This window comes from Hylaeus volcanicus, chromosome 1 (assembly GCF_026283585.1).
Source record: "Hylaeus volcanicus isolate JK05 chromosome 1, UHH_iyHylVolc1.0_haploid, whole genome shotgun sequence".
NCBI lineage: Eukaryota > Metazoa > Arthropoda > Insecta > Hymenoptera > Colletidae > Hylaeus > Hylaeus volcanicus.
The window spans coordinates 29,233,581-29,255,592 of record NC_071976.1 but is presented as its reverse complement, the minus strand read 5'-3'; the positions used below and the strand labels follow the sequence as shown (position 1 = coordinate 29,255,592).

The 22,012-nt window shown below is 43.3% G+C and overlaps 2 protein-coding genes across 4 annotated transcripts in view; both read left to right on the top strand.

Moving 5' to 3' along the window:
- The window catches only part of LOC128884635 (neuroligin-1-like), a 48,091-nt gene that overhangs the window by 2,759 nt on the left and 23,320 nt on the right, over window positions 1–22,012 (top strand). The window contains exons 1-2 of one of the 3 annotated variants that reach the window (XM_054138139.1): window positions 3,072–3,636; window positions 7,333–9,334. In XM_054138139.1, coding sequence (XP_053994114.1) covers window positions 8,530–9,334 — 805 coding nt within the window. In that variant the 5' untranslated portion in view covers window positions 3,072–3,636; window positions 7,333–8,529. Of the gene's footprint in view, window positions 1–3,071; window positions 3,637–6,319; window positions 6,463–7,332; window positions 9,335–22,012 lie in introns of those variants that run through there. The other 2 variants (XM_054138141.1, XM_054138140.1) reach the window with 2 other exon arrangements.
- Window positions 7,731–8,525, top strand: LOC128885088 (neurofilament heavy polypeptide-like). The gene has a single exon (XM_054138860.1). It carries the CDS (start codon window positions 7,731–7,733, stop codon window positions 8,523–8,525), a length of 795 nt encoding a protein of 264 aa, XP_053994835.1.

Below are 22,012 nucleotides of genomic sequence, written 5' to 3'. Positions count from 1 at the left end.
CTGAATATTCGCATTTCAGCTTGATTGGAGATCAAGCTCCATTTGAGAGGATACGAGCGGATTTAGCCCTGCGTCTGTCATGATATGCGCCAGGAATATACAGTCATGCACGAAAGTATGAGTAGGAAATGTATTACACGGAAAAGTGTATTTTTAATGTGGCTTTAAGAATTTTCAAATTTCTTGGGTGGTTGGATTGTTCGAGCATTTTGTTACGGAATGATTTCATATATTGAAATACACGACTAAATATAGAGCAGACGACGTTTCTATCGAATGACCGATGTTTTATTGTTAACGGATCCACGGTTATAAATCGAGCGAGTATGTTTCAAAACTTTTTCCATAAACGAAACCGCGAAAATTGGTAGTCTTTACCCGAACCATTTATCCAGCTCGACAGGAGTGGTTCTTTCGCGTGCAATCTTTTCTCCTGTAATAAACACATAATTCTTCAACGAACACCAAAGCGACTGCGTCCGCCAATCCCTTTCCGCGATATACCGCGAGTCTGACTAACTCGATTCCCGTTAAGGATATCTTCTCGTGTTTGAGGTTGGGAAATGGATGCGAAAGACTCCAGCATTTCCTTTTTAATTCCTCAGCCTGGTCTACAACAACCAACATACTAACCTGTATACACTTAGAAGAATACTTAGATCAATAGATATTCATCAAACAAAGTAAAGATGTCTGTTTAATTCCGAGAAAAGGATCTAATGGGAGACGGAAATAAGGGTGCAGCGAGCTCGCGTTTTCTTGCTTACACTCTGTGCTATTCAAAGGTTGGCATCTTCATCAATTCTTTAAATTTTAATACCTTATACATATGTCTTCGTGTAAATTATTCGCAAACTTTTGTTTTTCTTATATTATATTTCGCAGTTTTCCTCGTATCGTTTATTTCATTTTCAAAGGTGATCCCAAAATGAATAGAAAAACTTAAATATAGAACCTTGATTAAAACTGAAGACGTCCAAAATCAGAAAATCAGAAATGTTTTTATAAAATTACTTCTGAACTTTAACTTACAGTTCCAAAGATGTACTTTTTGAAACTCTGAGCATCAAAAAGGAATCTCAGCATCTCGTACTTCAAATTAAATTCCACAAAATCCTCTGGTACCGTTTTTTTTTTTACGACGCATTCGGTGAACCACAAGCTTTATTTATTCGGAGCAGTGGAAAACAATCGCTCACCATATACAGACCTCACGGTGGTCGGGTTTGAAAGTGCAATTGATCGCGAGGCAGCTTCAGACGGACCTAAGGCGTACGTCGCGGACCGTCCCTCCCTTTCCAGCCAGAGGGCTGTCTGTTGCTGCCAACTTCGACAAAGAGAACGTCCCCCGTCTCCGTTTCCATCCCCATTCGTTGCGACCCCCGCGAAAGAGACGAAGGCGCAGCGGCAACAGCGAGACCAGCATCTAGGACAGTGGTTCTTAACCTTTCTCAAGTTCGAAACTCGAGAGGACTCTCAATAAGTAACAATGAACACTGTCGATAATTGTGTCAGTCCAATTATTTAAATTTACCTGCATATCGTACATTTTCAATTTAATTACATTTGGGTATTTGAGGATCTAGGGAAATTAATATTTAAAGAAAAATTAGATTATACTATTATTTCATTCATGTTTTGCTCTAACGGCACTAACATTTTTATCTCTTTATACTACGAAGAGTAAAGGAGAAAACATCATAAAATGAGAGGGTGCATTTGTTTCATGATTAGCAGAACAAGTAGTTCGTGGGACGATCAAATACTCTAAAATACTTGGATTTATTTGTCTCGCAGTAAAGCGACAGACAAACCTGCGATTTTAGGCCACGAACCTTCAAAGTGGTCGCCTTGGGAGTTGATGCAGCGATCCCAGGGATTCCGCCAGTGTTGGGTCGCCCTGTGAAAGTTTTCTTTCTTACTCTTGCTCGGCCAAGTTTTCATCTTTTCTTGCATCACCTCAAATGTGCCAAATTTACACCCCCCTGGGCTTTGTCTTCATTCTAGGGAAGATGAAAAAGATACAGATTCCGAAACCAAGAGATTAGTGTCAGAATTTTCCCTAGAGCTAAGACGAAGTTCAAAGGGCGAAGATTAAGCACTGTTGAGGAGAATCAGGAAGAGAATAGGATTGTATTAGACAGAACGAAGAAAGATAGAGGACTCTGGGAAGACGTTTCAAGAATGGTAGTTGCATCAACTCCCAAGGGGAGTACGGAGAGTGATGATGGTCACTAAAATCTTATGTTAGTTTCTCATTTCTTATAGAATTTGTTCTGGAAACTGTTGATACTTTCAGATAAATGTTACGTATGTAAAACACACGAAAGCTGCGAAACATGCGACATAGCAGCGACACCATTGAATTGCCTTACAGATGAAACAAATTCTATCCACGTCCCATCTTCTTATCAGTCTTCTGTAAAAACAGACACTTACACGAACATCTGTCTGCTAATCATACAGTAGACACATTACAAATAATCTCGTACTCCGATATCAGCTCACCCTCGCCATCCTCCCACAATGGAATCGTCAATAAATCGAAACTCACCCATTATCTTACATCCCCTCTCGATTGATGTTTCTCTGCAACGCGATCCTTCCCCCCGAAACAAACGAAAAATTGGGTTACGCAGGGTTAAGAGTCCCCCGGAGCCGATAGGATGAGGAGCACTGGAGGAGAAGGAGCGCGAAACGTCTAGGGCTGGAAAACGTGCAGCCCGACGAAAGAAAGGAAGGTGGATCGTCGGAGGAAAGATGGTGGATGGGCCGAGCTCGCGAGAAGAAGAGAACCCCGGCGGAAAAGGAACACAGGGGGATCCGAGGGAGAAAGTCGGGAGCAGAAGAGCGGTGGGAAAGGTGAAAGAGGGAGAAAAGCGTGGAGAGAGAGGCGGAGGAGAGCCGGAACGACCCGGGGGTTGCCGTGGCGTTATCGACCGGACTGGTGGTCGGTACGAAACCAGGCGTCGGCGCCGTGGATGCCTCGGCTTCCTCGAGTGCCGGACCATCCTCCACCTCCATCGGTGCCACCACCACCGACTGGCACCAGCAACCGGCAGCAGCACCAGCACCGCCACCTCCATGGAGGTCGCGCGGCTGGCCGTCAGTAGAGCCCGGGACAGACAGCCGATCGCGCGCACGGAGGGTGCGAGTCGTCCCTGGGATTGCTCGTCGGATCGGGTTTGGTCGGTTTGGTCGGTTTGGTCGGTTGCACGGTTGCGGGCGGTCGCATGCTCGGTTGGGACGGAATAAACCTCCCCTACTCGCGATCGTTTCTCCCCGTTCGTCGATGTTGCTGCCGAGTCACCCGTTGTTTGGAATTGCCGCGTAGTCGCGAGAGGATTCCACGGAACCGCGATCGCGAGATGAAGACACCTCGTGGGTAGTGGTGGTGAGGGTGCAGGTGGTGGAGTGGTGGACGAGTTTCTTCGCGAACCGAGCAGACGGGTACCGAGCTGCACGAGTGTCGTGTGAAACTGGACCCGGTCCGTGGATTTGACAGCGATTGGATTTCATTGGACACCACCGTCTGGACCACCAGCCGTGAGACTTCCTGGCCACGCCGATGGACCGATCTCGCGTTCGCGTCTAGACTGGAGGACCCTCGTGGAGCTGGACGATATCTCGTAAACGGTACACGGAGAAACGCGGATGCTGGTCGACGTGTCGCGCGACTGTTGTTGTTTTCATTCGCGACGTTAACGAACGGATTTGTGCCGCGCACCATCCTCGCACCGATCACGTAAATTGCTAACAACTTGCTGGCAGGGCTTATGGTTTAATAGCAAACTACTTACCCAAGTGTTAACTTTGTTCAACGTCTCGAAGCCGTTTAAGTTGGATGGTATGCAAATACGTGCCTGGTGGGGGAGCGGGGGGAGGGAAGTTTCGGTTAGGTTACGGTTTGATCGCGGTTGGAAAGGTTCTGCAACTTTGGCGGGTTTTACCTTGTCCCGTCTCGCGTTGGGGAACGCTTTGAAAAGTACCATTTCTTGGAATGTCGCTGCTTTCGAGTCTCGTTTTGTTCCTAGTGTTTTCGTAGGTATCTCGAGCGATTTCGTAAGGGAATTCTCGGTGAAGGGAAGTTTTGGTGATGCACTGCGGAGCATAACTATAGCACCTCTCATACTTTTAAATGTGAGAGTCTTCATGAAAAGCTTCGGATGTAGTCTTGAAGAGTATAAATTAAATAGGCTTGAGGTTTTTAAATATCGTTATAAATATACAGTCAGTCCCATAAGTATTCGTACGCTGTATATCTATCGAAGAAATTTGTCTAAATTAAATGATATGCTCGACGATTCCAAATAAATTTTTCGTTATAAATATAATATACAGTCGATATATGACACAGTCAGTCCCGTAAATATTCGTGCCCTCTATGTATATTGAAGATCCAAATTAAATGATAGGTTTGGCTTTTGCAAATACATGTATGATTTTAAATGTATATACACGTAATGTTTATCCATGTACATATTTATAATGGAACATTTATTTGCAAGCATCAAACCCAATACTTAAATCGAGCAAATTTTTGCAATAGACACAGAGGATAATGAAATGTCTCATTATAAATATGAGCATGAACAAATGTTACGAATGTATATATTTGTAATGAAAAATTGGGAACATCGAACCTGTCACTTAATTCAGACTTCCTCGATAGACATAGAGGGTCGAATACTTACGAGACTAACTGCGGGTCTTCTAATTAATTTCAGTGAATCGACTTTACTAGTGAAAGCATCCAGTGACAGAAATCGAATAAGAAATCCCCGTAAACCTAGCGTCAATAATCATCACTGGTACACATTTTACCACTTTTACTCCGCATTTTGGTCTGTTATTCGTAGACTTTCTCGGTCTATTATTCCAGCAACAAATGCATTCTCTGATGGGCGTCGTTTATTATCCTCCTGCTATCTAACCAGCGTGATTTACGCCCCCCGCGATTCCGATTCTAATCGAGCTAGTTTCACGGCAGTTAATCGCGCTCGAGGGCTCGTTTTGCATCGAATAATAAAATGGGGTGAATGCTCCTTCCGCGGTACCACCTATGAATCGCAGAAAAAATTCATTTCGACCGCAGTTTCTTGGGTCTTTGACACAGCATTACGATCGGTCGTGAAAATAGCAACGGATGCGAAGTGAAAATGAGTTCGAGAGCGTCAAGTGTGGGCATTTTCTGCGACAGGTCGAGGGTGAAGTTGGTTCTATGCGTGGTCAGAGGTTGAGGAGGTCCACCCTAATCCGACTGTCGTATCCGTATCTCGATAATTCCCGGGGGATCGATCGCTGCGGCGTGGAAGTTCCAGCGGACAGCTTGGCTCGGCGAATTATTAATCGTTCTGTTCGTCCCCTGCAATTAGCGCGAGCTAGGAATTTAATTTCGCCGCGAGCGAGACTCTTCTTCCTCCCTTTCTCCCGTTCCGTCTGTCCTGTGGATGGCCTAGTTATCGATATCCGAATCGTCAGTCGGTCGGGGGATGACGGACGAGGGGGAGGTATGTTCGTCGTCGCGAATCTAACACGTAATCCGGCAACACTGTGATCCTCTTTTGAAGTCGCAAAGCCTTCGTCAAGTAGTTAGTCCGTGCTTGCAGTTTGATCCTAACTTGGGAATTGGGATCTTTCGAGGACGCAGTTTCGCCCGTGTGTGGACGCGACACGTCGCGAGGATGAAACGAGTGATGGATCTCCGTCGAATAGCGATGCAGGGATGGACGACGACGTTCCGTTCGGATAGTAGTTGTGAAATATTTCATTTGACAGTTCAGACTATAATTTTATAAAATTGAGTATGTCCTATATATTATCTAGAGTTTTATCTAAATGGAAATCTTCTGCAAAATTCGAACTAGTTAAAATTCACAATGGCGTGGATCGAATCCGGTAAATTTTCGTCTGTACGTAACTCGATCGTCCCTTAAATTTTATTCGGTTAAGAGACACCGTGTCGAATATTAGTCGTATAAATTTTTATCGATAAACGATCGTTGGAGAATTTTATCGGTTCCAACAGTTATTCGCGCAACAATTGCATTTTCTAACGGACGTCGTTTATTATCCCCTTGGACTCCACTAGCATGGCACGAGGGTCGTTGAATGAGGAAATACGCGAACGTGAAAATGACGCCGTTGTGTAGAGCAATAAAGGAATATTACCGTGTAAACTTTACATTGGCATCGCCGAGTTTCAGGCATCCGTGCTTGGTTTATTGCATCTTCTGCTTAGGCCCCAACATTCTCCTATAACTCTACTCGATGAAAGAATAGTACTATAATCTCCTTCGCTTTTTCAGTGCTTTCAATTCAGAGGACATTGATGTATAAACATATTAGTTTATATTACTTTAGCTCTGAAATATTTTTCAGTTTAATAATTTGTTATAAAAGTAGAGTGTATTTTTTCGACTCTCGGAGCAGCGTGACCGAAGCGTTCATATCATGATCGACGTAAGTTTACTATACAACCCCAGAATGACCTTTCGTTCCCCATCATGATACTTGCGACACCACCTTTCGATCCAAAAAAATTACACGGAATATTCAAAATCCAAAGCTGTATCGTCAACCATCGAACAACACTCGCGCGTCCCGCCAGACCGTTATATTTTGCAACTCAAACGTTGTCAAACACTCGTTACGATTCGATTCTGCACTATTTATACTTAATTAATCGTCGATGTAACTATGCGTGTTTACCAGGACCCGGGGAATGGCGTTTGTGCGACATATGCATTGTTTAACAGACCCCTCTCTATCGTATTCGCGATATTAATTGTTTTCGTATTGGAGCTGGGCAAACGTACGTAGCGTAATTGCCTTCACCGAAGCTGGTGTTTGGTAATTTGCGCCCGCTTCGATTCCCTTTGGAGAAGAGAGTCGTCGAACCAAGCTCCGATTACAGGACGAACTAAAGGATTGCGTTTAAAGCGTCTCTGGCAACTTGGAAATTGGAAATTCTCACATTGCCACGGTATTATTGGGTTTTCGTCTTATTTGCGGGATACGAACGGAGCGTGTTACAAATTGAGTTATCCGGCGTTATTTCCGGTGAACGGAAAAAGCACGCCAAATGTCTGCAGAAACGCGAAACAAAAGGATCATTTAAAATGGGGCGCGTCGAGTGGGTCGTAAATAATAATTATTAGGTTTATTCATAAATAATTTCCGTTTGTTAATCCTCTATGGGCTCGTGTATCTTTCAGTTCACGTGCTAATATATCGATGTTTTACCAAATAATTTTTGTTTTTTCCTATCGTTCCAATTCTCTTAAATCAAACGACCCCTACGTCTAACCTTTTTCTTACTTTCTTTTGCAGACGAGACCAAGTAAAGAGAAATCGTACGAAGAAGACTGTTTAGCACAGAAACTAGGAACCGTAGAATCAAAGTCAAGGAATTGATCGATAGCCCTCGTTACTCCTCGAACCGAGCAAGAATCCAATGTTCTCCTCGACTGAAACTCTTTCTCGGCGAACCGTAAGAATAGTCAGCGTTAGTCGTCGCTAGATCTTTGAAACTCCATTCGTGTTCGAGGGGTGGAAAGGCGTAACCTCGTACCCTCTTTGCCGATGCTTTCCCCAACTTTAATCGCTTGCTTCGAGCCGAGCTCGTCGTTGATCGCGCGAACAACGAGAACGGCGAGTGCCAGAGCCACAGGAAACGACGACAATCGGGCAACGTGGACGCTCGTTGCCGGCACAGCACGTCCTCGAGGATGGAACTGAGAGCCTTGCAGCCAATCAGCGCGCTAGCAGCGAGTTTTTGCCAGTTCACGGTGATTCGTTCGACGATCACGGAGAGAGAATCGCAGCGAGGCGAGAAAGTCACTGAGTCGCGGTATTGGGAGCCAAGAACAGTGAAAAATCGTGGAAAGGAGAGAAAGGAGCAAACCATACAGCGGGAATACTGGAGATCGAGAGAGGAAAGGGTTAGCGGAAAGGAAGAGGCGGTGAAGAGTTCCAGGGAAGTAGAGTTTCGCGAGAAGGAAGTGGCGAAAAGTTTCGCGGAAAGAGAAATAGCGATCGAGTGTCCCGAGAGGGAAGCAAGTTCCGAGCGAGAAGAGGTGATAGAAGAGAGTCCAAAGCTAGATAGAGCTGGGAAGGGAAAGGATATAGAGACGGAAAACCGCGGAAAGGGGGAAGGAACGATAATAGTGCAGCCCAAGTGGGAAGTAAGTTCCGAGAAAGAGGAAGTAGGGGTTAAGAGTTCGAAGAAGGAGGGAAGAGTAGAGGAAGTAATCAAGTGTCCCAAGTGGGAGGCGAATTTGAAGAAAGAAGCGAGTCCTAAGGCAGAGGGAGGAACAGAGGAACCAGGAACGATAATCGAGCGTCCCAAGCGGGAAGCAAGGTCCAAGGAAGAAGAATCGGTCAAGGGCAGTCTGAAGGAAGATAAAACTGTAGAAGGAAAGGTTCTAGAGACAGAGGGCGGAGAAGGGGAAGAAGAGGGTCGTCCCTTAGCAGGAGGGCCCCACAGATGCGGGGCCCGGAGGGGCCAGTCCGCGGCGGCGTGACGCGATGCGGACGTCCTCCTCCTCGTCCCCGAGGAAGAGGAAGAGGAAAGACCTCTCGCCTCTCGACCCAATCGAAAGTCTGCCTTCCTTGGACAATAGTTTCGGCCGATCGTCGTCCGTCTTCCGCAATGCTGGCCAGCGTTTCGACTCTAGGACGGAAGACGTCGACGAGCGTTTCGCGTCGGTCGTGCTCGATGCTCGTTCGTCGTGGAACTGTGACTCAGGGAACGACGAGGGGTTGTGCAACGTCTGTGACGTGGGGATCGCGAGAAAAAGGGACGATGTTTCCTTGGGAAGAAGAGGGTGCTCGGAGAAAGGGGGCGGGGATGAAGCAGAGTGGACGGGAGAGTTTGTTCGGCGACGTCGCGATAACAGAGCAGATGGCTCGAAGAAGCGTCTGGCGGCGATCGTCGTGTTCCTCGGGCTTCTGTGCGGACATTGGCGCCCTGCTGGAGCGGAGGCTCTCGCGGGTAGCCAGAAGTACAGCACCAGGACGGTCAAAACGAGGTACGGGATCCTCCGCGGCGTCGAGGCCAGATCGTCGACGTCCGTCGAGACTTACTACGGGGTGCCGTACGCGACCCCGCCCGTCGGAGCGTTGCGATACATGCCACCCGTCACCCCGACGCCGTGGCGCGGCACAAAATTGGCGGACACCATGCCACCCGCGTGTCCACAGAAACCACCGGAACCGGATGCGAGTCTGCCGCGGCCCAGGCGCGCCTACCTCGAGAGGCTAGCGCCCATGTTGGCCAACCAGAGCGAAGACTGCCTATACTTGAACCTCTATGTGCCCAAACCTCCTCACGGTGAGTAATGTGCAATTTTTACAGGGTACTTTCTTCTTCGTGATTTTTATGGAAGGTCCGAGACGTCTGGGAAGGGTCTACCTTTGATGTAGCTGCTTTGAAGATTTTACTATTTTTAGATCTGCAGGCCACTCGTGAAGCTGAAGAAGAAATTTTATAACTCAATAAACTAGCGTATATCTATACCAAGTTGTAAATAAGTTCACAAAAATTTCATTAATTCACAATGTATATTTGTTATCATCGATACATATCTCGATTATATCTAACTTTTCAAAAAATCACCTGAAAATTGTTTACACACTCGGTTCCATGCAATGTTTTCCTTCCACGTGATTCAGTTTGCTGGTTATACCGGAAGTGTTCTTTGTTTAAACAGTTCCTTATCGGCCGTGAACTTGAACGCAACACGCCACAGGTCGAACAATTTTCGCGCGATAAACGAATTGCTCGTTCTCACGCGAGACTCGAGGTGAAAATTTTCTGAATAACAGATTCGTCTTTGCGTGGCTGATTACGGACACGAATAGCCGCGTCGGCGTCGGTCGCCTTTCTTCGGCGATCGTGCGCCGTTTAATAACCGTGGTCATTTTAACTGGGGACGTGGTCACGGTCGCGGCGCAACAAACGACCCGTTTTGTTCGCCAGCGTTTGCATAATTCCTGTGACATAGTTGGCAACTTGGTTTCGCGATTCGAATGGGACGATACCGCGTCGGAAAAAGCGGTGCCGCGGTCGCAAACGGTGCCGGATCCCTAAAATTGGACGAACCGTGGCTCAACGGGACGCAGAGATTAGGCGAAAATGGAAAGCAAATCGAGGGGAAACGAGGTGACGCGAATTGGCTTTGCAAAATGCAGGGCAATCCGATTTCCCGCTTGCACCGTGTGTTTGCAGACTGCTTCATTTTTCGCGATGCTTCGTTACACGGCAACCTAGAGCGATGAATCGACGTTAGAGTTTCGATAAGTAATATCTGCTTATCGATCGATGAAAAATTCTTGATGAGTAATATTTATTCAGAGGCTGAATAACTGAGCAATTTGGAAATTTTCTATTCGACGTATATAAATTTAGTATATAAATTTTTGTATATAGTTCGCTGGAATAATTAATGATTGATTGGTTGAAGGGTTAGGTAGGATCTGCCCTAATTTGCAAAAGAAGTATTTCATTGCTTTTTCTACGTGGAAGAAAAATCGATGCGATTGAAATCATTTTAATCGGATCACGTTCTCCGGATGGTGTATCAATGATAGCACGTTGGTAAGCAAATTTTTCAATCAGCCCATGAGCCCGTGTACGGGGCACCGAATTTTGTGCACACTCGGCGGAAATGCACCGGCTGGCGAACGACGATGGAGTGCTTTCGGCAAGGGGCTGCCTCGTCGTCAATTGCAGTGTTGGCAATTCCGTTCTTTCGCTCTATTTTCCTATTCTTGTACAATATTTGAAGCGAAAGAGAAATATTCGTTCCGCTTCGATCGATCGTGGAGTCGTAGAAACTTCGTTTTGCGAAGTGGAGTCGAATTTGACGATCCTCGCTAAAGAAACGTTTCAAACCAGAATTTAAATCTCTTTTCCAAACCTGACGACTTCTGCTACGAATAGAAATTGTCAACTGCAAGTTCTCTTAAAAAATAAGTATCATATAATAACACAAAAATTAGAATTAAATTTCATTCTCATGACCCTCCGAAAATTGGTTCACCAAAGGTTGGTAGACAAAGATTGAGAAACACTGCTGAAGACAAACGACGAGACAGGTTTGATCAAAGGGTAGTGGGCGTAAAACGTTTTGCAGCGTGGACGAAAAATGACTCGGTTGTTGACTAACGGGGGTGCATTTTGTAGCAAGGTCCCGAGGTGGCGATTGCGGAGCCCTTGATTCCTCGCTGTCTCGACGTTGCGTTTCTTTTCTTCCGTCGTACCCTCTCCTTTTCTCATTTTTTTCCTTCCGATTCTGTCGCGTTTGGAAAGGGCGAGGGTTGAGGGACGTGAGAGAAAGAGTATACAGGGAACGGAGAAGGAGCGAGCGAATGAAAGAAAGCAGAAGAAAGGAGAGGAGCGCCTACGACAAAAGAACGCATCGATCGGTTCGTCGCGACGCTTTTCTGATTGCGAGCCAAGTGAAACGAGGAGACGACGCGAAAATCTGGACTACTATATCCGCCGTTAGGTTGGTAGCCGAGTCCTCAAGCGACTCAAGGAAGAGCAGTCCTTGGAAATAGCGATTCTTATACCTGGAAATCCCTTTTGTCTTCGACGTTTCATTGTGTCTTTACGTAACACGCGTGTAGGTCATTACATAACCGCGGATGAAATCGATTGTCGCATCGGAGAAAATTATTTCTACACGTTTATTATGGGCAGCGAGTATTTTTAGCGTTGCTGGATGGGGAAAGGTTGTCGGGCGCGAGCTTTGGTTGAATTTTAGGAAATGGACAAATTAACACGTTCGCGATCAGCAGGCACTTTACGTTTCTAATACCAAATACTGACGAAAATAATAAAATTCTGATTGGGGATCGGCGCTAGGAGATATATCATTTTCAACAACGACGTAATTTGAGCCCTATTAATGTTCGAGCTAATTACCTAAATAATTGACAGGTAACTAAATGGAATCTCATTCCTCGTTTGAAGTCTAAGTGCTAGAACTAACCTATTGATTGTACCAATTGGACGCTTAGTTGGTCTGAGTGTAGCGAATGATCGGTGAATGCTAATTGATTTCTTACTCGTGGGAGAGCACCGCGAGAGAAATGTGCTCTTTCGTCTGTTGCTCTAGTAATTGAATATACAGGATGAATTTAGAAGTAAATGTCTCAAATATCTAAACACCTTTTGTGTTTTAGTTAACAGCATGATTTTTCACTAAAAATAGTGAATGCACGTAGCAGGAAGTAGATGTGAGAGAGAAAGTTTAAATTTGTTTCGCGTCTGACTATTTCTGACTTATACTACTTGCAGCAGCCGTGAATGCTAATTGCACGGGCTGAATTAAATCAGACTCTATGTTTAAAGATAATAATATCGTCACTTGGACGGATTTCTATTCTTCCAATATCCTTTTGTTAGACTTCGAATGGATGAAGCAGTCCTTTCGACAAAAACTCTTCAAATTTCCAGTCAATTATCCTTTCAGCGTGGCCAGACAATTCTCTGTTCCTGAAGACAGGAATGAAAAACCGCTCAATTAAAAGTCCAGTTCTATCGAAATTAATTGTTCATAAACCATTCATAGTATTCAGTCTTCCTGTATTAATTGTGGCGGACGCAGCTTGGCCTTTTTTTTCGTATTATTTGAACATTTAGAGTATAGTGTATGGTGTATGTATAACGTATGCATGAAGAACCTATACAAATTGAGTACTTTTATATTTCTTACATGGAACTATACCGGAGGGAACTTAAATTAATGGTTGAAAGGAATTTTTAAATCAAATTATGCTTGTTTCGGCTATTTGTTATAATACGAGAAACAACTAGATTTAACGAAATTGAATGTTGACGTTCCCATTGAAAATGACGTAGCAGTTTCAGAAAACATCACGTTTATTTGCCTGGCAATAAAGGGATGAATAAATAACGCAGTTCAATTAAAACCAACCACATTTCATTAAATTGCAATATAGGCTATCGTTCGATATCATCGCATCATGTATCCGGTTTTACAGTTTTTTAGATTGGTTGCGTTACTAATATCTACACGCGTATTTGCATTTTTACATCGATCTATGAATTTTGTTACCATAATGTTTCCCGATGCATCCGTACAGTGGAACAACAATTTCATGCGTTTTATCGCGTATTCTTTTTTTTCGACGCACAAAATTTCCCAGTGATATACACTCGAGTCGGAAAGTCCTGGGCGAACATAAATCTGTATTTTATTACTATTTGGAAATCGAAATAGCACATTGTTCGCGCGAAATGAAATTGGCCACGATCCAATGTTTGACTCGCCTAGGAAAGTGGGAAAGGCGAATGAATGCAACTACGAAAATAATGCATATTTCATAGCTTTTTGAAAATCAAAATAACGTATCATGGAACGCTATCGAAGAAAGAATCGACACGACGCTAGGATTGGTTGGAAAATTTATTCGTAAACGCATGAGCGAATTCGTTTGTCCGAGCTTTGGGCAGTTTGAATGATTCATAATGTCGATGCGACAGTAAACAAATGGAAAAAATGCAACCCAGATTACACATCCGTATTAAATCTTGGCGTCCAAGGTTTTAAATTTGTCTGGCAGCGAAGGGATTAAAACATGCATTTTAAAATTAAGCGAATACGTCTATATACAAAATCTAGAAGTAAGAACATTACTGAAAGGATTAAAAATATTGTGAATAAAATGTTTCTTTTTACGCTCGAATTTTTTTATATGGAAATATTCTGTTAATATTAGAATTTTCGTTACAATTCTGTAATATATTTTACGGTGCTACTGCTCTCGGATGTTTCCATATGCAAATATTCGAAAAATATCGGAATTTACGTTTCAATATTTTACACATTTTTTATGTCTCGCCTGCCTTTAGGGGTTTTCATGTCCCAATACATTGGGTTAATTTTAAAATTTGTGTTGCTATATTTGTAATATTTTTTACGTTGCTCCTACCTTTGAAGTTTTTCATATGCAAATATGTGTTCAATTTTATAATTTACTTTTGACGTAAAAATGATTCACGGGCGGAATTGTTCAACGTGGTAACAAATTGTTCAAAGGCCATCATGATTGAATTTTATTTGACGCGCGCATTGCCCAGCTCTATTTTCTCTGTGCATTTTAATAAATACAATTTTCGTGGTAATTATAGACGAGCAAATAAAACGTGTTCAAGTGTAATTAATTAACAGGACACCTTTATTAAATTGACGAAATGTCACATTATTTTTATATGTAACATTTTCTAGATTAGACGCGTCAAATATACATAGCGAATCGATAACGCTTCAATAGCGAGGTATTTATATTGTTAAGCTATAAAAAGGTCATTCTTTAAATACAATTTTTCTTTATTAACTGCAACAAAAGCTAAAGAGATGTAAAACGATCAATTTATTTTGCGTTGCTTTAATAAGTTTTGTATCGTATTGGTTATTTAAGGTTACTTTAATGTAGTGTAATTTAACAAAAATTTGCATAAAAGCACGAGAACCGTGCAACTTGACGATCGATTTAATTTCTTCGTCGAACAGAAAGCGTGGGATTAAATTATTTAACGTATGACGCAATTCCGTGCTTCGTGTTCGCTGCGGATAGTTTCCTCGCGCGATGTTCTCTGCTTGAATTACCGATGCATCGGAGCATCTTGCAGCAATGCAACTGCCGCAGTGCAGACACTAGGAACACCATTCGAACGAATGTAACACTAAGAATGGACTCTTTTTCGTTGAATGTAAAACTCGCAATCGAAACCTAGCTGTGCTATCGGCTCTGTGAATTGAACATTGAGGAGGGTTAATTTATAATGCAGCCATGCGTTATTATAACTCACTTTCGGAATACGAACAGATATAATTGAATTGTCATTTGGAATAATCGTTGGAATGTTACTGAAAGTCACAGTTATAGAAATTAATGACGAGCAAATTCATAATTCAGGTGTTGCTTCTCATGCATTTGTTATAATTGTGTTATACCGAACGTAATTGGGTGGATTTGGAAATTGATTGATTCATTTAATATGTGTATGATTGAACATATTCACGAACAAATAATGTATAAAGACAATTACGATTTAAATAGATATTTTTGTATATTATTATTATCTACAATTTCGCTTATAGAAAAGGGTGTATTGTTCAGTTTGAAGAAATACGTTACTTCTCCAAACATTCCGATCTCGCCAATCTAAATTCCTTTCAGCCCGTCGGATCTACGGTACACTTATCTCGGCGATGCAGCTACAACACGCTCTTCCAGCAATTGATATCTTCCTTTTTCGATGATATCGCGGTGAAGTCGTTTAGGTGGGAGTGTGGGAGGCCTCAGGGGGGGAATAACGATCTCAGCCCCGACGTAAACAAAATTCTCGGCTACTTAGTATCTGCTCACGCAAAGTAGATAACCGCGGTACGCTTTATCCTGGGGGATTCTCCTCCTGAGCATGGTACACTTCTTCCACGCGATATTTCCGCTCGGTCTTAGGCGGATCCGCGTCGCAACGAAACGAGTGCTGGCGTGCAAGCTTCGGTTCTGCCCCTTAGGTCGTCTACACGTAAGAGGCTTATCGTCCTTGGGTTCCGTTCTCCGATACAGTCAAGGAAAAACCAGTCAGCCGGAGAGATTCTGCGCTGCACTTCCGCCCGAGATAGTTTCCTTCCCTCCTTTGCTCTGGCATTCAACGGCCGAGACGGGATATTTAAATGAGATTCCCCGAGCGAAACGTATTTGACTTAACGCTCATGGGGGAAGGGGATTTCTTTTTCTCGCATGCTCGAGGCGTGACACTCTTGTAAATGGGTTTGGAAACGCGATTTAACGACGACGATTAACGCAGTTGGCCGGTGACGCGTTCCTAACGACGGACACGGACGGGGATTGTGCGGCCCTAATTCGTCGGGAAAGTAATTTGCTTAGATATTAAATGTCTCGTTGTGTCTGTTCTCGAGGAGGAGACTTTTAAGACATTACCAACAACAACTCGAATCGAATTTGCAATTAAATGCCTTCATCGAACGAGAGTTAATAAGAGAAAAGATGTTGTCATGAAAACGAAGCACGCATATCAAACAATCAAACGATTGGTAGATAATATTTTATTTAGTATTTTAATTTAGCTGAAATTTTGCAGGAACTTTTTTTTACTATTCGTCTAGTCCGCACATCAATATTTGGTTTGGGCAGATTAACGCCATGATGGCCCGATTTTCCACCCTATTTTTTTGCGGCATTTATTGACTTCTCCCGAGCGAATATTGAACTCGGAAAATGCTCTCGCCACGGTCATCCGAGGGGTGGAAATATTTAGGACGAAAATATTTAACGTATTCTTTTGTGAAATATCTTTAGAAAAAAATAGTAACAAGTGGGGAAAAATCTGTTTAGAATGTAAAGTATGCACTTCGTAAATTCTATATTGTATACCACACCAGAAAAAATGATTAACTATGCATGTAAATGAAGTTTGTCGAACCGAGCTTGACAGAAATACTTAGCGGAAGTATCGATTGCTATTACGGTACGTTTTACGTGAATGAGTTTGACATTCGAGGTTGGGGTGAAACATATAATCAGTTGGGACGGGATCGAGTTGAGTATGTACTCACGAGTATAATTAATTCAACACCTACGGTTCATTTTACAGTTCATGTACTTGCGAATTGGTTAGTATCGTTCAATTGAATTCCAAACCCATACTGGTGTCCATAATGTGTGTTTTACTGTAGCCCATGTTTCGGTTGGTAACCCACTGTTTGTTCGTAATTTACGTCAAAATATCATCATCTCCTATTAGTACAGGATCAACAAAATTGTTTTAGTACTCTTCCTCTATAATTTGTATATCGTAGTAGAACTTTTTTATATTTACAGTTTATTCGTAGGACGTTTTAGTTTCAAAAATAAGAATTAGAAACTTAGAAATTGTTGTCGTTTCTACATTTCACTCTTCAAGATTAACTCTGTACTCGACAGAGAACACGGACTATGCCTAAAACGTCTCCGTAGCGATGAGCAAATAGAATATGAAAAAAAAACCCATTGTCCTAAATTTCCAAAGAAGTTCCGATTAAAAGGGTTGAAAGAACAGTCTGCACACAACGCGAAACCGATGTTCTCCAACCGCTGCACCCAATACTTCCAAATATTGGCGGAAATCCGGCCAGGTTTTCACTTTTCCATCTATTATGGAACGATTCGTAGAAACCGCTGGTAATCGGCTGGAAAGCACAAAAGCACACGGGCATTAATCGGCACGGTCGAACGCATTACCGCTAATGTCGGGGGATTACGTAATTTTCCATGTTCCATGTGGTCATGTGTTAATCGCTTTGGCGGATGAGATATTCAATATTTCACGAAAATCACTGTCACGCATAATGCACCGCATTTCGGTTTCCGGACGCGATTACAAGCGATATTCGAGCGGGGCCGGCAAATTTTGCGGTTTACCCAGATCTTTCACGGTTTATGGCAGGACGGGGTACGAGGTGGGGGGTGGGGGGGGGGTGGGGATGATTATTCGCGTCCCGCGAGACGGAAAAGCGACGGAAATAAGGAGGTCTGTTCGAGTGGCTCAGCAATTTCGGAGGGGCGGCCACTGATGTGTTCTAATTGAACGTCCTAATTAAATCATCCTCGTTGGATTGGACTAACTGTCCGTGCCCCCTCTACCTCCTCCCCCCCCCCCGCCTTCTCCCTTTCTACGGGAATTAGCCAAAGAGGATTTCGAAGGGTAAGTCAAAGTGTCGGGCGTTGAAACGTCTCTAATTTATCGCCTTTCCCTCCGCCGCGCCGTGGACGTAACGTATTCATTCCTTTCTCGTTAAAGCGTCGCAGCTTTATTTATTATACACGGGAAGACCTGGAGCACTGAGCTCGAGCGGCAATTTGAATACGAGGGAATGTCGCGGTGAAGGAGCGTTAGCCAGAGTATCTGAAGCTTAACGCTTGAAAACGTTCTTAAATGAAGCCTACGAGGACAGCAATTGCTATTCACATTGGTCCACATGTTATCGTTTCAATCATTTTTAAATCACGCGTAAGGATTGAACGGGCAATTTTCGCCCAAGTCGGAATCACTGTGCACGGGATACATTAGGCCAATAAACCCCCCCGGCATGGCAATATACGAAAACGATAAAATCCTTGAACTGAATGCTCATAAATTCGAGAAGTCGGACATCATGAGCTCGCTTTACGCGAAAGCAGCGATAAAAGTTACTGCATCACCGAGCGTCCCACGAATATTTCTATAATCTTATTTTCTGTTGGCCGCGTTTATGTAATGACGATGTAAATTCGCGAATTCCGGCGCGGCTCGATACTCGCTCCGGTTACTCTAAAATGATATCGCAGAAACCATAACCGTCTATCAGGTGTATCTTTATATATGCGCGATACATCACACGTGATAGAGCTATCTACGACCGTTTCGTCTCTACCCCTTGGCCCCCCATCTTCGTTTAGGTATAAAGTCCGCTACTTTACTTGGTAAAAGTTGTTGGAAATACGAGCGAAATTATGGCAGAGATAAACTGGCAGCGAGTAATGGCGGCGATGTTAATAAATAGCGGGTTTATTCACATAGAGATGGGCGGTAAAGTCCTCTTATTGGGAACTTTTCGATGGGGAAAGTATTATCGAAAGGTTAACGTTCCGAAACTTTATTCGGTTACGATTTTATGGCATTTGTGTTATAAGTACGTTCGTTACGAGTCGGAGTGTCTGAAAGTATCATTATTGAGACCACTCTCTTAACTCTTGTTTTAAATTCGTCGTTTCTCCTGGATTTTACTTACAGACAGTGGTTCTATAGTTCTCAAAAATATGTTATTTTATAAGTTATTAAATATGGTATTATAAAAAATTTGAAATGTTTACAAGTTAATCCAGCTCAACTTAAATTTAAATTTTTAGACCATAGATACTATTTATCTATCAACAATTTTTTCTCCGCGGCTTTGGGGTTGATTTTCGATTCGTTTCGCACATTATCTCGAAAGTTGGATCTTCTGTTGCGCGCCTTATCGCATGAAAATATCGCAGGAACGCTGGGCCAATTACGCGATCCGAGATAACAACGAGAACAAACGTTACAGTGTCTCGTAAGGGATACGTGCACTCTAAACCTACTCTAAGACAGTAGTAACAAGACAACAATCGTGACAATTATTACGAGGGTTGCTCGGCTTAGCTTGCCTAATCCTTAGGGCATCGTTTGGCGCCACGATGTGCGCGGCAGTTGCAGAACCGAACTTGGTTCGTAAGTTCTGGTCATTGGGGGATCAAGTTTTCACCCCGTCGAAATTATTGTCCCATCGTTGAACTGATGCTTTCGTTGAGTATGAATATTTATTGGTAGGAAAATATTATCGACGCAATTGATCTTGAAAGTAACTATACAATGACAGAATATTGCAATTGAATGAAATATAATTTGCTTCTAAATTATAAGTAATTGTAAGTAATATTTTCCTTGGTATTTTATTTTAGAGCTTTTTTCAACTATTCAGTTTTTCAGCTATCGAAAAGACTACTACCGAGACGTACGAATTATAAAATTAAAACTCACCTAACCATGTTCAAAATAATTTCCCATTCTTCGGCAAACACCACCGTCAATTTTACGTGTTTATACATGAATCGTCGTCTGCGAATTAATTTCAATCCATTGATCGCGCCGCGTGTTCTTGCGCCATAATTTCGTCGATCGTGTTGCTGCCGAGCGATTCAATTGCTGAACTTCCATTCTACTTGGTCGCCTTCCAATACTCCCTTCGTCTGCAGTGCCGCTGCCGGTAACCGTGAATGGCTGGAATTGAAAGGGTTAATTCACTGTTATGATTCATGAAATCAGTCTGTCATGAACTGACTTTGCATTCGAGACGCTGCGCAAGAGATAATGTTGGATTCTGAAGGTACTCCGTAGTAAGACCGCATAATAGATCGCATTCATAGGCTAGGCCACGATAAGCTCCAGCTACGGCATTAAGGGCTTTCGCGGCGCGCTTGTCATTTTATGCTAGAACAAATTCACGTCTAATAGACCTCGAAAGACAGTCTGGTTAAGCTGGAATAGAAAACGTTTTCGATATATCAAATTACCTAAGGTTCCACGACCTCCGTGTATCTTCCGCTGTTTGTTAATCGTCGTGGAAAGTTTGATAAAAACGACCAACTAAAAGCGGTTATGCTTTGTTGATATCGCTCCCATCCTCCATTCTCGAAATGATGTTCTTTTTATTACGTGGGATTACCTGTTGAGACGAGAGCGAGTTATGCGTTGATGCGAAACTCGCTTAATCTGACGCTGGGAAAAGCGTGAACGTCTGAAATTTGGTAAATTAAGGGGTGTCACCCCTCGCAGCATTATACCGTTAGCGGTTAAATGAACGCGGAGAACGCGACAAAAATGGTCAGAACTATGCTCGACATTACGCACACACACACACAAAAAAAAAGAGAAACAAAATAGAGAAAAGCGCGAAGGTAATTGCACGAAATTTGTAGTAATTACGCTAACGCAATTTGGTGGGGGTGAAATTGTTTGCAACGCGAGAACGTAATGGACGTTAAAACGCGTGTATTTCAGAAGTGTAGGGAACATTTTTTCCGTTTCTCTCGAGTCGTACCTCCCACTTCGGTTAATTTCATACTGCAACGTAGGATTTTTAATTGAAATTCTTATCTACCCGGTGGAAACGAGTTGTGGCTCGTTGAGTAAGTATGCGAAGCCTCTGTCTGAGCAATTTTCTTAATACCTGTGCTTTCCTTGCGTCGTTTTTGCGAAAACGAGAGCGAACGGGGAATACTTTGCGCGCGGTGATTATTATACCGAAGCTAGAGTGCCTTGTTATCACGTGTAAAGAGAGAGTTTTTGCGAATTTTAAGCGAACGAAGCGAGCCGAGCACCGAGGGAGGTATTTTATGAAAACATTATCAAAGATTCCAGGTTTCTTTGCTGGTTAGCGCGTCGAGAAATTGTTTAATGTTGCAAACTGCGTCAGTTTATTACAGTTTTTTCATTGAGTATAATTTACGTATGGGAAGAGCGAGAGATTGATAAGGAAAGTATGCGAGCTTCGTACATAGTTAATTGTTTCATGGCATAATATTTATAGAGAGGCTTGTAGGTATACGAGTTGGAGGTTGACGATTTTACAGGCGTAAAGAAACTATTATGTACGCATCATCTGCATTCGATCCTCGTTATCATCGAGACAAATTCTGAAACATCGGTACTTGTGCCTTCGCGAAAGGCGGCGTTCACTTTCAAAGGGCATCGAGTCTGTTTTTCCAAATGCATCGCTCTCTTGGATTTCTATTCAACTAGACTCCATTGAGAACGGTATAACGTAGTTACTTTACCGAGTCGAACTTGTGTGCACCAATATTTGAGTTTGCTGTTGGCCGAAGCGTAGCGTCGGCTGAATTTGTCTTCGGCAAACACGCGTGTAAAATTCGTCGGAGTAAAAGTCCCCGTCTCGCGAATTTTCTGCTTAACGACTCGCGTGGCTATTTGACTACGAACTTTCTCTCTATCTCTTTCTCTCTTAACGTTATCCATATATATGTACGTACGTCTATTCCTGCGTGTAATCTCCCCACGACAATGCATGCATATCCCCTTTCGCGGCGGAATATCGTTCAGCGACATCAAAGGGAAAACGAAGAGGATGGAAAAAAAGAATGAAAAGCGGATGAGAGGTCGGGCTTATCTGAAAGCCTGGCGAAAATTGCTGCCCTCTTCTCTCCATTTATAACGTCAGAATTGAACGTCACCGACCAAGAAATGCCGTGGGTCACGGACGTGAAAGGAGACGCTAAACAGAGTGATAAGACGAAGAAAAGCGGGGAAATACGTGAGCAGAGCATGTGTGTGTATATGTGGCCGCGTTGCTTCTTCAATTCCGTAGTGCATTGCAGTCGATTATTCGATTAACTAGAGAGAACCTGCAAGCACCGCGGGAGTGAGGTGGCCTCGCGTCGAATCGACTTT

Excerpts from the sequence above, each read along its gene's own strand:
- LOC128885088 (XM_054138860.1), top strand. The coding sequence starts at position 7,731 with ATGGAACTGAGAGCCTTGCAGCCAATCAGCGCGCTAGCAGCGAGTTTT.